This window comes from Anabrus simplex, chromosome 1, assembly GCF_040414725.1.
Source record: "Anabrus simplex isolate iqAnaSimp1 chromosome 1, ASM4041472v1, whole genome shotgun sequence".
In the NCBI taxonomy this organism is placed as follows: Eukaryota; Metazoa; Arthropoda; class Insecta; order Orthoptera; family Tettigoniidae; genus Anabrus; species Anabrus simplex.
The window spans coordinates 663,116,856-663,132,070 of NC_090265.1; the positions used below are offsets into that span (position 1 = coordinate 663,116,856).

At 39.9% G+C, this 15,215-nt stretch overlaps 1 protein-coding gene across 2 annotated transcripts in view; it reads left to right on the forward strand.

Annotated features, from left to right (window-relative positions):
* Window positions 1-6,343: 6,343 nt before the first annotated feature.
* The window catches only part of spz5 (spatzle 5), a 314,825-nt gene continuing 305,953 nt past the window's right edge, over window positions 6,344-15,215 (forward strand). For both annotated transcript variants that reach the window (XM_067145302.2, XM_067145309.2), the window contains exon 1: window positions 6,344-6,531. In XM_067145302.2, coding sequence (XP_067001403.1) covers window positions 6,508-6,531 — 24 coding nt within the window. In that variant the 5' untranslated portion in view covers window positions 6,344-6,507. The remainder of the gene's footprint in view (window positions 6,532-15,215) is intronic.

A 15,215-nucleotide genomic window follows, 5' to 3' on the forward strand; every position in this document is an offset into this window, starting at 1 on the left:
TTAGAACTACGAGTGATCTATATTGAAGTATCTGAAATTATTGTTCTTATCAACAATCCGAGTGTGCATAATTGAGGCAGATTGTTCTTGAAGGTTCTAAAATAATTGAGGGGCGTTTTCACAAAACTCGTTACCTAAAAAATAATTCATAATCGCCATTTTCAATATATCTCACTTTCTCATATTTTTTCTTACACTTTGCTTTACGTCGCACCGACACAGATAGATCTTATGGCGACCATGGGATATGAAAGGGCTAGGAGTGGGAAGGAAGTGACCGTAGTCTTAATTATGGCACAGCTCCACCATTTGCCTGGTGTGAAAATGAGAAACCAAGGAAAATCATCTTCAGGGCTGCCAGCAGTGGGGTTTGAACCCACTGTCTCGCGAAGTTTCTTAAAATATAATCTGAAATATATATTTAAACCGTACACAGGATAGAAAACCGGTGTCCGATCGAGAACGAGTGGGCTATCTTCCATGTTTAAGTTAGAACTCAACGAAATATGGTGAAGTTAAATATCTTCCACAATAAACATTTGACATGTACTGGAGGGTGATTTAATACCTGGTTATGGTCACAACGAACAGTAAAAAACGTGGTATGAACGTGAATCATATATTTTTAGTTTAAGCCACAGTTTGGTACAACTTTAAGCCTTATAAATGACTTATACCTACAGTAAGAGATTTGAAGTGGAAAGCTACGTCACAGTGTGAACCATCCAGTGTCATTGGTGGAGTGAAGTAGGCCTACAGGACAGATGGACACAGGTTACAAATTATTATTTATTTATTTATTTATTTATTTATTTATTTATTTATTTATTTATTTATTTATTTATTTAAGTGCTAATCGCTTAAAGTCGTACTAATACAGCAAAGGATTTCGGGGACACAAGAATTGGGAAGGTAGCAGATGTGGCCTTGGAGTGAAAATATTTGAATAAAGAACTGAAATCAGAGATAAGGCCTTTTGGGGATGATGTTATTCTGTATAGAGTAATAAATAAGTTACAAGATTGTGAGCGACTGCAAAAAAAAAAAAAAAAAACTCGACAATGTTGTGAGATGGACAGGAGGCAATGGTATGATAATAAACGGGGTTGAAAGTCAGGTTGTGAGTTTCACAAATAGGAAAAGTCCTCTCAGTTTTAATTATTGCGTTGACGGGATGAAAGATCCTTATGGGTATCACTGTATGTACTTAGGTGTTGATATAAGGAAAAATCTTCATTGAGGTAATCACATAAATGGAATTGTAAATAAAGGGTAAAGATCTGTGTACACGGTTATAAGAGAATTCAGGGGTTGTAGTAAGGATGTAAAGGAGATGGCATATAAGTCTGTGGTAAGACCCCAACTAGAGTATGGTTCCAGTGTATGGAAACCTCACCAGGATTATTTGATACGAGAACTGGAAAAAAATAGAAGAAAAGCAGCTCGATTTGTTTCTGGCGGATTTCCGACAGAAGAGTATCGTTACGAAAATGTTGCAATGTTTAGGCTGGGGAGAAAGGAGACGAGCTGTTCCACTAAGTGGCATGTTCCTAGCCGTCAGTGGGAAGATGGCGTGGAATGACATTAGTAATTGAATGTCTGAGCGGTGTTTTTAAAAGTAGGAAAGATCACAATATGAAGATAAAGTTGGAATTCAAGAGGCCAAATTGAGGCAAATATTCGTTTATAGGAAGGGGAGCTAGGAATTGGAATAATTTAGCAAGAGAGATGTTCAATAAATATCCAAATTCTTTGCAATTATTTAAGAAAAGGCTAGGAAAACAACAGACAGGGAATTTGCCACCTAGGCGACTGCCTTAAATGCAGATAATTGGTGACGGATTGAAAAGTGGAAACGATTGGTGGGACTCGTTCTACTTGACTTAACGATCAATTGTCATAGTGGTTATTTGTCTTGTCTTGGTTATTTGTCTTGGGGTCAGAGTTATCTTGGCTATTACTTGCCCTGGTTACCATGGTTATCCATGGTCAGTTCTAGTAGTCTGGCACATTGTGGATTAAGAATTCACGGTTCTTGTGTGTGAGACATTACTCAATTAGTGAAATAAATCACCGAGAACAGTCATTATATTTTCAATTTCAATGAAAATAGTTATGTTCTACAGTGTCAAGCAGTAATCCTGTAGTGGAGATGTACATGAACACGTGTGCTTGCTTGATCTTCGTAACACAGTGTTCGAATCTTGCCGTGATTATTATATACAGTACAGGGGTGTGCTATCAAATTCCATAATTTCAGCCATGTGTTTAATCAGAAATAAACCAGTCATGGAGTGATTAGACTGCCTAAGCAGAAAATTATACAAAATTAGGAACTTGATCATATATTGGCAGGGCGGAACGAACCATCAGCTGTAGTATGGTTACATACTGTGCATCTTGATTATAGACGGTTATGTCTTTCAGCGTTCAATTTGCAAGCCTTTATGAATATACTAACAGCCACCAAAATCCTCCATTTGTAACTAGTTCTTGGTCACGTTTAGTTTTATACCTCTTATCTTTAAAACATTAGAAATTGTGTCTAACCATCGTCGTCTTGGTCTCCCTCTATTTCTCTTACCCTCCATAACAGAATCCATTATTCTCCTAAGTAACCTATCCTCCTCCATTCGCCTCATATGACCTCACGACCGAAGACGGTTTATGCGTACAGTGTCATCATTCCGAGTACCCTCCTGTTTGTAGCTGCAATCATTCTCGCTACTTTCATGTCTAATACTCCTCGCTTATGAATAAGTTATCCTAAGTCCACCCATCTCTCCCTCCCATACAGCAAATTAGGTCTGAAAACAGACCGGTGTAAAGACAGTTTCGTCCGCGAGCTGACTTCCTTTTTACAGAATACGGTTGATCGCAACTGCGAGCTCACTGCGTTAGCATTACTTCACCTTGATTCAATCTCACTTAAGTACAGTACCACCCTGGGAGAACACAGATCCTAAATACTGTATTTAAAATGATCTACCTGTTTCAACTTTATATTCGCAAACCGACATTCAGTTCTCTTAGATTTCTTACCTACTGACATCACTTCAGTCTTGGAAATTCTTATTTTCATATCATACTCGTTGCACCTATTTTCAAGTTCCAAGATATTAGACTGCAGGATTTCAGCACTAATCTGCCAATAAGACCAAGCCGTTGGCATATACCAAACTGCTTACTACATTTTCACCTAATTGAATCCCACCCTGCTACTTAATACCTTTCAGCAGATAAACCATGTAAACTATGAACAACAAAGGAGAAAGATAACAGACTTGTCTACCTCTGTAGGTACCTTGAACCAAGAAATCATTCTACCATCAATTCTCACTGCAGCCGAATTGTCAATATAAATGCCTTTGTTTGATTTTAACAATCCACCCTTAATCCCACAGACCCCCAGTACGACGAACATCTTTCCCCTCGGTACTCTGTCATAGGCCTATGTAAACATAACTGTTTATTCCTTCAGTGTCATTTTTCAATTGCCTAGCGCGTACTGAAAATCTGATTCTGACAGCCGCTCTGTGATCTGAAACCACAGATTTTTTCATCCAGCTTACTCTCAACCACTTATCGCACCCTCCCTTCCAAAATCCCAGTAAAAACTTTGCATGGTATACTGATCAATGACATACCTTTATAGTTGTGGCAATCCTTCCTGTATCCTTACGTATAGATATGTGCATTCACTTCTTTCTGATCCAAAATCGGCACAGGGGATGAAACGTGGATTCATAACTTTAACCCTGAGAACAAACGACAGTCTACGGGGTGGCGTCACACGAATTCACCTCGGAACAAATTGTTCATCTAAGGACCCTCAGTCGGCAAGGTTATGACCTCAGTCTTCTAAGATTGTGAAGGATTGATTCTGATTGACACATTGCCTGCTGGTCACACAGTAAACTTAGGAAAATTTTACGTCTATAATCTGAAAATTCTGCCTGTTCGTCCCCTTATCAAAAACATGCCCCCTTCAGCATGACAAAACAAGACCATACACAAACCTGCGCACGCGTGAAACAATGTCTGAACCGGATTTATCTTAAGTCATCGATTCGAATGGAGTCTATGTCGAATAAAAGGTATGTGTAGCAAATGAATCGGGGAATAATGAGATAGATACATTTATTCCCTGTTGAAAATAAGCCTCCAATGAGTAAAGGCAAGATGTGTTAACCACTACTGTTAGCAAGAAACCAACAGTGGACCTCGGCGTGGTGTCCGTGTCTCGTTAAATTCGTTGTTCGCTTCTTTCCCGCCGAGAAGCGATATTCTCAGGTTAATAATGTTATTTCTCCTACTTAACGGGCTAAGATAAAAACTACTAAGTGCAAGGAAATTCTGAATGCCATTCTATTTCAGTTTTATAGTATAGCTAAGAAGAGAAATACTTGGAACTCTTCCAAGAATATCCGATTCTTTTGTTTTACAGATTCGTGGGATATTTTGAGAATTAATTTTTCTAGTGTGATAGAAGACTAAAAAGCACATACTATGTAATATTATAAGAATGAAGCGTCCGTCCGTACATTAATTTATTATTGGCAATTTTCTTGCTAAACAGTGTTCGGCTTTTTACAGTTTTGGCTGCTTGGCTGAATGGTCAGCGTAGTGGTCTTCGGTTCAGAGGGCCGCGGGTTCAATTCCCGACCGGGAAGAAGATTTTAACGTCTGGTTAATTAGTCTAGCTCGGGGGCTGGAAATTTATTCTCGTCTCAATACATATTACCACACTAGATAGTACCACAGAAACACGCGATAGTTATTTCCCTCCAAATATCGTAACTCCTGTGGGTGGGGGCGGTAGAATAACATCCCCGATACTCCCTGCCTGTCATAAGTGGCGACTAAAAGAAGCTCCAAGGGCTCTTAATTCGGCAACGAGGGTTGGCGACTATGGAGCCCTTAGCTGAGTCCTGGCATTGCTTACACTTACTTGCGGCAGGCCCCTCTCTTTCATCTATGCTATCCGACTTCCCTTTGTCAACACTTATTCTTTTCCAACCCCGACGGTATTAGATGTCCGAGACCTAGGGAGTCTTTCATTTTTACGCCCTTCGTAGCCCTTTTCTTTCTTTGGTCGATTCCTTCAATTTTCGAAGTGTCAGGCGTCTTCAATTCTTTTCCCTCTGATTAGTGTTAATAGAGGATGGTTGCCTAGATGTACTTCCTCTTAAAACAATAATCACCACCACCTCCACCCACATAGCGTTCGCGTCAGGAAAGATACCTGGCCATATAATCCATTCACAGTACCGTGACCAAAGTATTAGTAAAAGACCAAGAAGGAGAAGAAGATTTCGTTATAACTAATATCTCCTATTAATACACAAAGTTGTTTTATACGAGTTGATTTACGTCATACCAGCATAGATAGGTCTTATGACGACGATGAGATAGGAAAGGGCCAGGAATGGTAAAGAAGCGGCCATGCCTTAATTTTTTTTTTCCGCTAGGGGCTTTACGTCGCACCGACACAGATAGGTCTTATGGCGACGATGGGATGGGAAAAGCCTAGGAGTTGGAACGAAGCGGCCGTGGCCTTAATTAAGGTACAGCCCCAGCATTTGCCTGGTGTGAAAATGGGAAACCACGGAAAACCATCTTCAGGGCTGCCGATAGTGGGATTCGAACCTACTATCTCCCGGATGCAAGCTCACAGCCGCGCGCCTCTACGCGCACGGCCAACTCGCCCGGTATGCCTTAATTAAGGTATAGCCCCAGTATATGAGTAATGAGAAAATGGGAAACCACGGAAAAGAGGGCTGCCGACAGTGCAACTCGAACCCACTATCTTCCGAATCGAAGCTCACAGCTGCACGCCCCTAACCGCACGGCCACTTCCTCGGTAGTGTTAATAGAGGATGGTTGCCCAATTGTACTTTCTGTAAAAACTACAATCAGAACCACTATCATCCTCATAGCGTTCGCAACAGGAAAGATACATGACCGTATAAAATTGGAGATTAATCCACACACAATGCCGAGACCAAGGCATTGACCAGGAAGAAGACGATTTCGTTATACCTAATATCTCCTATATTAATACACAAAGTACAAAAATCGTTGACCCGACTGTCTGAGCCGGGGTCGAACCAAATACTTGGCCAGTTTTCTACCGTCTGAGCTATTCAACCTGACTAGAAAAAGAAGACCAGCGAAGAAGAATTGAAAGGACGGAGAGGTAAAGGTCTATAATAGAATTTAGAGCATCCATGTAATTAACGAAGTGCTGCACCTTGACTCGGTGAGTGAGGTCACATGGCGATCTTAACTCTTATTATAAAGCGAGCAGGTTGTCGCGCGTGGATCCCAGCAAGTAGGCAGACTGCGAGCAGTCAATGAGCTGGTGGAGCCCGTGGTAGTCGGTTAGTCGGGTGAAAGTGAGCAGTGCTGGCCTTACATTGGCGTGAGTCTCGCACAGCGCCACAGTTCTTCTGCAACCACCACACAACACAGAGTACAGTGTCACTGCCGCTCCGCTCCGTCAACATGACCACCGTCATCACTAGGATCGTGAGTACACCCATGTCTCTCCTTATGCATGAATACTGTTTCATCAGAGTTAACTGAGTGTTATTGAATATTCCCATTGTATAGTTATCGTCGAAACAGTTCTATAATTATTGTGAAATTGTGTTAATAGTGAGGAATGGTGCAAGAAAGATTAAAACTCACTTCTCTGTCATTTCGTAATAGTAAATAAACATGCAATATTAGGAGCTATTCGAAATTCTCCTTGAGGGTTCACTCCTTTGAGTAGTTTGATTATATTCTTCCATGTCCAGTCACGTGCTTCAATTCAACATCTTAGGGTTGAATTAAATATTTTATGTGCATGCTTACTTATCTGAAGGGTAACTTGTCTTCACGTTATTGATTTTTATGCGAATTATTATTCGTTAATCACCTCAACTTTGGACTTAAAGAGATATAAGTTCGCTTTAAAATGAGTTGATACCGCAGACTATACATTCCGCTAATTTCTTTCAATGAAATGCTATCTTTATCCTTGCTACATACAAGGCAAGAAAGAAGGAACATGCGGACATGGGTCGAAAAGATTACCATGGACACGAAATCTCAGACAACGGTTTGATATTCACGTTGCGGTAAATCTGATACGATGAATACAAAATCCATAAAGAGACAACACCAGAAGAAGAAGAACAAGAATTCTCAGTATTTGAGAGTACTTTGTTATTTTATATTTCTCAGTAAATATGACGAATACCGAACAGATTAAACATTATATTACTCTTTCGTTAACTGTATAAGTGACTAATATTACAACATAGCGCTCAATCAGTGTGTGTGAGATCGAAGCTCAAAGAAGCTGCAAGCATGCTTAAGAGGTTGTTATTTGAAACTGGCGCCATGCTACCCTCGTTTGTTATGTTTTGAGTACAGCTGTTGCCGCCATTTTGACGCAAGTCAGCTGATCTCTGGTTCAAAGACTCACCTCAAGTGTAAAGCATGGTGCCGGTGCTAAATGAATGGTTGCCATTTAAAAGGAGGGATCTCTCGTCCAGATATAGGCTACATGTCCAGTTCGTATTACAAAGATTCTCAACGACTCTTACCGATACTTTACCATCACAATTTATTTTCAGTCCCGTGAATAAATCTCTAGAGTTTGTAACGTAATTAGTTTGGTCCATTGCTTAGAATGTTAGCGTGAATTAGGTATAACAGGACACACACATTTAGTGTCGATGGTCAATTTATAACAACTGTCTGCTAATATTGCAACCTCTTATATTCATAAAATCTTAAAGAGTAGTCTACCTACCTCATAGACAGTCTTGTCAGTATAAATAAACCTGATTATACAGTACGGCACTTCACATACGGGATAACAGTTCTATCAGGGGGAAATAATTGTCATTAAAAAAATTAAGTTCATACCCGTGGTTTAATAACGATAGGTTAAATGCAAATACAAGATACAGAATACATTATTACACATAGAGGAATTGTGCAACGAATGTTAAAGAATGAATTTAACATGTATGATTTAGAGCTTTTGCATAACACATAGATGACAAATTTACATAATTTCTGAAAATCGGCCGTAGGGTGCATAGAAGATCTTATTCATAATATATCTTGAGTAAGTTCTTGCAAAATAACATTACAATTAATACCAGATGTTTGTAAAGGCAATCTCGTTATAGAAAATACATAAGGTAAGAGATAAACAATTATTCTAAATCAAACAAGATTTAAAAATTAGAAATATCATGATAATAAAAATCAGTGACTAGGTACGTTCGTTCGTTTTAGTTTAAGAACAATGTTTGAAATATCCGAATATTTAAAGTGTTCATTCTTTGGTAGGAATTGAATTTCGCTATTATTTTATTCAGATATTTAGAAACTCCAGGTTACTAAAATATATGCACTAATTATGTACTGAGTTAGGCTTCTTATTATAGAGGTATCCGTAGAATTTCTCAGGAAAATTCGGAGCCTTGGGGATTAAAATTATGTAGAACATATGGAGGGCTTATAGGAACAACACACTTATAGTTTACTTATTTGCTTCAGTGATTACAATGGCAACGAAAAGCCACAATATTCAGTCTGAAAAACCTCACTAAGTCATTTTAAGTATAGAAATTAATGAACGTATTTCCATGTCACACCAAGTAATTAACAAATTTTAAGTTTAGTAATATAAATCGATCTATTGAATTACCCTAGCAAGCCCACTATTTATATCTTAGCTCTGAGTTATCGAGTGAGGAAAGATATAATTGTACTGACATAAGGTTGTAGATGTACAGAATCTTATAAGTAAATAATATATTATACATATTTAAATACCGAGCTCGATAGCTGCAGTCGCTTAAGTGCGGTCGGTATCCAGTATTCGGGCGATAGTAGGTTTGAACCCCACTGTCGGCAGCCCTGAAGATGATTTTCCGTGGTTTCCCATTTTCACATCAGGCAAATGCTGGGGCTGTACCTTAATTAAGGCCACGGCCGCTTCTTTCCCACTCCTAGTCCTTCCCTGTCCCATCGTCGCTATAATGCCTATCTGTGCTGGTGCGACGTAAGGCAACTAGCAAATAAATCATATTTAAATAGTCTTCCAAGTGTAAGTTTTGCTCTCTCTACTATAACATAGCATTTCCATTTTTAAATTTTCAACATACATGATCCTCTACTTAGTTCACAATTGTCATTAGGCCTATATTATTTTTATTTTGTTCGAAATACTCTGTGTTCTAAGTGATTTTTCACTTCTTCATCTTCTTCCTGACCTTTTCCTTTCAAGTTTAAGTTCTGCTCTAACTAGTATATATGGGAGTATATACACCGTTTTCATTTTTTTTTATTTTTTTTTCAAATTTTCAACACGTATGATCCTCTACCTTATTTACTATTGTCGTTATATTATTTTTACTTGTTGAAAATACTCAGCCTTCTCCGTGTTTTTCTTTTGTTGTTGTTGTTGTTGTTTTCGTATTATTCTTTCTGGCCGAATTGCTTTGGGTCGGTACTATGTATAGATTAAGCCTAATTTTACGCTCGCATACTTTAGGTGACACCGACCTCATGCAGAAGGATGTATTTCCTATTGCGAGTTTATGTGGTGGTTGCTAGTGTGGTGTCTTGTGTGTATTAAGTCGGAAATTATACCTCAATCCCGCAGTCGGAGTAATTAAGCAAACGCGGCAAAAATCTAACCTGTGTCCCTCTGGAACGCAAACTGCTACGCCCATCACTTAGCCGAAGATCCGTGTTCTCAGTGATTTTTCTCTTTTAATAATGCACAGAAGTGTTTGATCTCTCTTATTGCCCCATGACTTTCCTTCTTTTAACGAGAAGTCGTTGTTTGAGTTATCAGTCCATAGACTGGTTTGATGCAGCTTTCCATGCCACCCTACTCTACGTAACTACTGCATCCTACATGTGCTCTAATCTGCTCTAATCTGCTTGTCATATTCATACCTTGGTCTAACTCTACTATTTCTAAGATGTGTCCTATCATTCTCTCTCTTCTTCTCGTCAAATTTAGCCAAGTAGATCTCCTCTCACCAGTTCGATTCAGTATCTCTTCACCTCACCTTCAGCGTTTTCTGTAACACCACATTGCAAAAGCGTCTATTCTCTTTCTTTCTGAGCTAGTTATCGTCCATGTTTCACTTCCATACAATGCTACACTCCAGGCAAAAATTTTCAAAAACTTCATTCTAATTTCTCTATCAATGTTCAAAGTGAGCAAATTTCTTTATTTTTTTTTAAGAAAGACCTTCCTTCCTTGCGCTAGTCTGCATTTCATGTCCTTTTTACTTCTGCCATCTTGAGTTATTTTACTACTCAAATAACAATATTCATCGACCTCTTTTACGACTTAATTTCCTTATCTAATATTTCCTGCATCACCTTACTTCGTTCGACTGCAATCCTTTACTTTTGTTTTGGACTTTTATTTTCATCTTGTACTCCTTCCCTATGACCCTGTCCATACCATTCAGCAATTTCTTCAGATCTTCTGCAGATTCAGATAAAATAACAATATTATCGGCAAATTTGAGGGTTTTGATTTCCTCTCCTTGGATTATGATCCCCTTTCTAAATTTCTCTTTTATTCCCCTTAGATTTGACGATATAGCTGCCTTTTAAAAAATTGCTATTATCCCATTGTCGTAATCTAAACTGCAGGTTCATGTCTAAAGAATCTCGACTATGAATTATTTAATATCTGAGTTAATTGCGCGAGAAACTGAAACACATAGGTGACATTCTTCTAGAAAATAAAACGTATTATAGTTTGCTAAGTTCATTAAAATGCATTCAAAAATATTATTTCAGTTTAGTGTGTGTCTAACCCTTGTCCCGTTTCTCTACGGGGTCGGGTTTGAAGTCAAATGAATATTCGTAGCGAGATTTTACGAACGGATACCCTTCCTGACGTAAACATCATCAGAGGAGTTAATGAATTGAAGTAATTGGCGTGATATATGATAGTGTGAAGGGAGAGGGTACTCGTGGCTTAACGTCTCCATCTGACGTACGAATCGCGTCATTTGTCCTCAACCGAGCTCGATAGCTGCAGTCGCTTAAGTGCGGCCAGTATCCAGTATTCGGGAGATAGTAGGTTCGAACCCCACTGTCGGCAGCCCTGAAAATGGTTTTCCGTGCTTTCCCATTTTCACACCAGGCAAATGCTGGGGCTGTACCTTAATTAAGGCCACAGCCGCTTCCTTCCCACTCCTAGCCCTTTCCTGTCCCATCGTCGCCGTAAGACCTATCAGTGTCGGTGCGACATAAAACAACTAGCATTTGTCCTCACTCCATATGAACACTGCGGGGAGGTTTAGAACTGAATCCAGGCTTTTTACACGCAATCTAGTGATTCGAAATTGCATACCCTGCCAGCTAACGTTCTGATGGTGAAAATTTTTCGGCCAACGGAACTCGAACCGGCTAACCAGGGTATCAGACCATATAGACTTGACGCCTATCTATTAGGCCACTAAAATCAAGTGGGGAAAAAGCGAGTAATCGAACAAAGCCATTAGAAAAAATCAATTTATGCAGGGAAACTTGTTGATATTCCTTATAAACTAAAACATGTCAAAATTTCCGATTTTCGTAAGTATTATTGGATCGAGAATTCTATACATTATCACGATTCAAATCGTTTAAAAACAAATGTAACCTACAAATCCAGCACTTCGGAAAATACATTAAAGCAATTGAACTTCTTCCTGACCTTTTCCCGATTATCTGTAGTTGGCGCTACGTATTTTACCGACAGTGACTTTCCTGACGCCAACCCTATGAGGAGAGGCGTATTCATTATTGTGTGTTTCTGTGGTGGTTGGAAGTACGGTGTTCTGTGTGTAGATTTAGAGGTTTGAATTGAAAATAACACCAACACTCAGTCCTTGAGGCAGAGCAATTATCCAAACGAGGCTAAAATTCCCGCTCCGGCCGGTAATCGAATACAGAACCTTCTGACCGAAGGCTGCTACACTGACTGTTCAGTCAAGGAGCCGGACACAAAAGCAATAATTTTGAAACCACTGAATTATAGAATAAACTATGCATCCTGATCAAACAATAAGGGAAGAAACGCCGCAAGTGTACAGATCGGAAGATACTAAAAAAACTTGTAGTTAATACGCATTTGACCACGGAATGTCTATAAAGGAATTATACAGTGTAAGTAATTCGTTCATCAAGCGAGCGGTCCTGTGTACTCTCAGAGGACCCCTACGAACTCTGAAGAATCTTATGTTTGGCACACAGTAGGAAATGAATAATTTCATGGTTAGAAAATATTCTTTTGTCACGTATTTTTATGTAAATCTTTTTTATTTATGTACCCTTTGTTTTCTTCTTTCTTCTTCTTTTTTTCTGGTATGCTCTGTACAGTATATAGCAGTCTCCAGCAAGAGTAAGTGGAATTCAGAAATATTTTTTTATAATTTTTATCATGGTGTAAACATTTTCATTCTATCTGTCCAACTGATCGGAGGATTTTTTACCTCAGTGGCGCAATCAGTTATTCGTAGGCCTTCTATTCCGAAGATAGGGGATTCTATCCCGAAAGAGGTCGCTGTCGTTCGAAGACGTTTAGAGACAACAGGTCCGTGTGTTTGCATTACACTACGTCAAAGATCTCCTGTCCTAAAATATACATAAAATTAAAGGACTTCCAACAACAATTTAGTTTTAGACATGATATATGCTTTTTGGGCCTTTCTCGTGGACAGTCGAGATTTTCTTCTGATGACGCAGAGCAAAGTTCTCTGCGAAAAATAAAGAATTTACCTTATTTTCTTGACTCAGCATAAGCCCAAAAGCTTATATCTTGTCTAAAAGTACGAGCCGCGAAAGCATCAATGGCAACAATTTAGTTTGTTTTGCATCGCTACGCCCAACTGAGAACCACGATTTGAATATCTTTAGCTGGTCCATTTGCTTTCTTCTTTTCCAAAAATGTAATCTTCTCGCTGAAATTTGTCTTGCGGTTTTCCTGTCCATCTTCCTCTCGGTTGTCCTAGTTTTGGGTTCGTCTACAAATCGTCAACTTGTATTCTCTATGTTCTGCCCAGTTTCACTAGCTGGAGGTTTCTCTTCAATTTAAATTACTGTCCATGAATTTCAGCGAGAAGACGAGGTTGGCATTTATTTTGGTAAGTCAATCATTGCTCATTCTGAGAATATAACCATACAATTCCAATCACATTTCTCTGAAAGTCTTCGGACACTTATTTTGAAATACCAATATAGCTCATGAGATTTCCTTCTCATCCAGGTTCCTCTAGGCAGACTGAGCCGAAGATTTTCCTTTCTCGCTTTTCTATTTATTTATTCAGTGATCTGCGTACGATGATCAAGATTTCCGACGCAGAGAATGTTCAGGTTCGATTACTGTGTCGTGCCTTAGTTTTGCGTTTCAGGATATTGATTTTAGTTTTATCTGTTTCAGATAACTCGATAAGCTATTTGTAATTTAGAAATTCTCTCTTTGTTTATATCACGATCAAATCCTGAAGGCCGAATGATTTATTGAGAGATTTTGCTGAGTTGAATTATCATACATTATACCGAGAGGATCATTCCATATATTGGGCTTATTCATATGAGATTTGAAGTCCGGTTTTGGTTATAATTTCATGGAGTTTTTCAAGAGAATGACTTGCTCCTTTCCTATTGTTGCGAAGGTGAATTTCAGATAAATTCTGTTATTGAGTAACCTGTCAATGGTTATTTTTGTTACTGTCCGGCTCCATGGTTGAATGGTTAGCGTGCTGGCCTTTGACCCATGGGGCCCCAGGTTCGATTCCCGGTCGGGTGAAGGATTTTAAATTTCATTAGTTAATTCGTATGGCTTGGGGATGGGTGTTCGTGCCCTCTTCAGCATTAGGTTTCATCTTAGCTAGGGCCCCCTCCTCACAGACGTGCAGGTCGCCTATACGGCGTCAAGTCGAAAGACCTGCACCAGGTCTCTCAGGAGGCCACACGCCATTATTATTATTATTATTATTATTATTATTATTATATTTCTTTTACTTCTTTTTCCCAGGCCTTGATCACTTCATCATCATCATCATCATCATCATCATCTGTTTACCCTCCAGGTTCGGTTTTTCCCTCGGACTTAGCGAGGGATCCCACCTCTACCGCCTCAAGGGCAGTGTCCTGGAGCTTCAGACTCTTGGTCGGGGGATACAACTGGGGAGTATGACCAGTACCTCGCCCAGGCGGCCTCACCTGCTATGCTGAACAGGGGCCTTGTGGAGGGATGGGAAGATTGGAAGGGATAGGCAAGGAAGAGGGAAGGAAGCGGCCGTGGCCTTAAGTTAGGTACCATCCCGGCATTCGCCTGGAGGAATCGAACCCACCTCTACTCAGTTGACCTCCCGAGGCTGAGTGGACCCCGTTCCAGCCCTCGTACCACTTTTCAAATTTCGTGGCAGAGCCGGGAATCGAACCCGGACCTCCGGGGGTGGCAGCTAATCACGCTAACCACTACACCACAGAGGCGGACTTGATCACTTCTTTCGGTTCAAAATTTTCTTTGCATCGTGTTATACCCCACTAAGGAATTCATTTAGCTGATGTTCTAGATTTCTTCTCCCAAAAGCTCTTCATCCTCTCGCTGAGATTTTTCTTGCGTTCTGCTATCCAGGTACTAGTGGTTCTTGTTTTGGTTTAGTCTGCAAACCGGTAACATCGATTATTATCATTATTAATGTTTTTCTTTCTTTCTTTCTTTCTTTCTTTCTTTCTTTCTTTCTTTCTTAATCCGTTTACTCTCCAGGGTAGGTTTTCCCCTCGGACTCAACGCCTCTAGGGCAGCGTCCTGGAACATGAAACTTTGGGCCGGAGGATAAAACTGAGTGTGAGGACCAGTACCTCGCCCAAGCAGCTTCACCTGCTACACTGAACAGAATGCCTTGTTGGAGGATGGGAAGATTGGAAAGGATAGACAAGGAAGAGGAAGGAAGTGGCCGTGGCCTTGAATTAGGTACCACTCCGGCATTTGTCTGGAGGAGAAGTGGGAAACCACGGAAAACCACTTCGAGCATGGTTGAGGTGGATATCGAACCTCTTCTACTCATTTGACCTCCCGAGACTGAGTGGACCCCGTTGCAGCCCTTGTACCACTTTTCAAATTTCGTGGCAGAGCCAGGAATCGAACCCGAGCCTCCAGGGGTGGCAGCTAATCACAG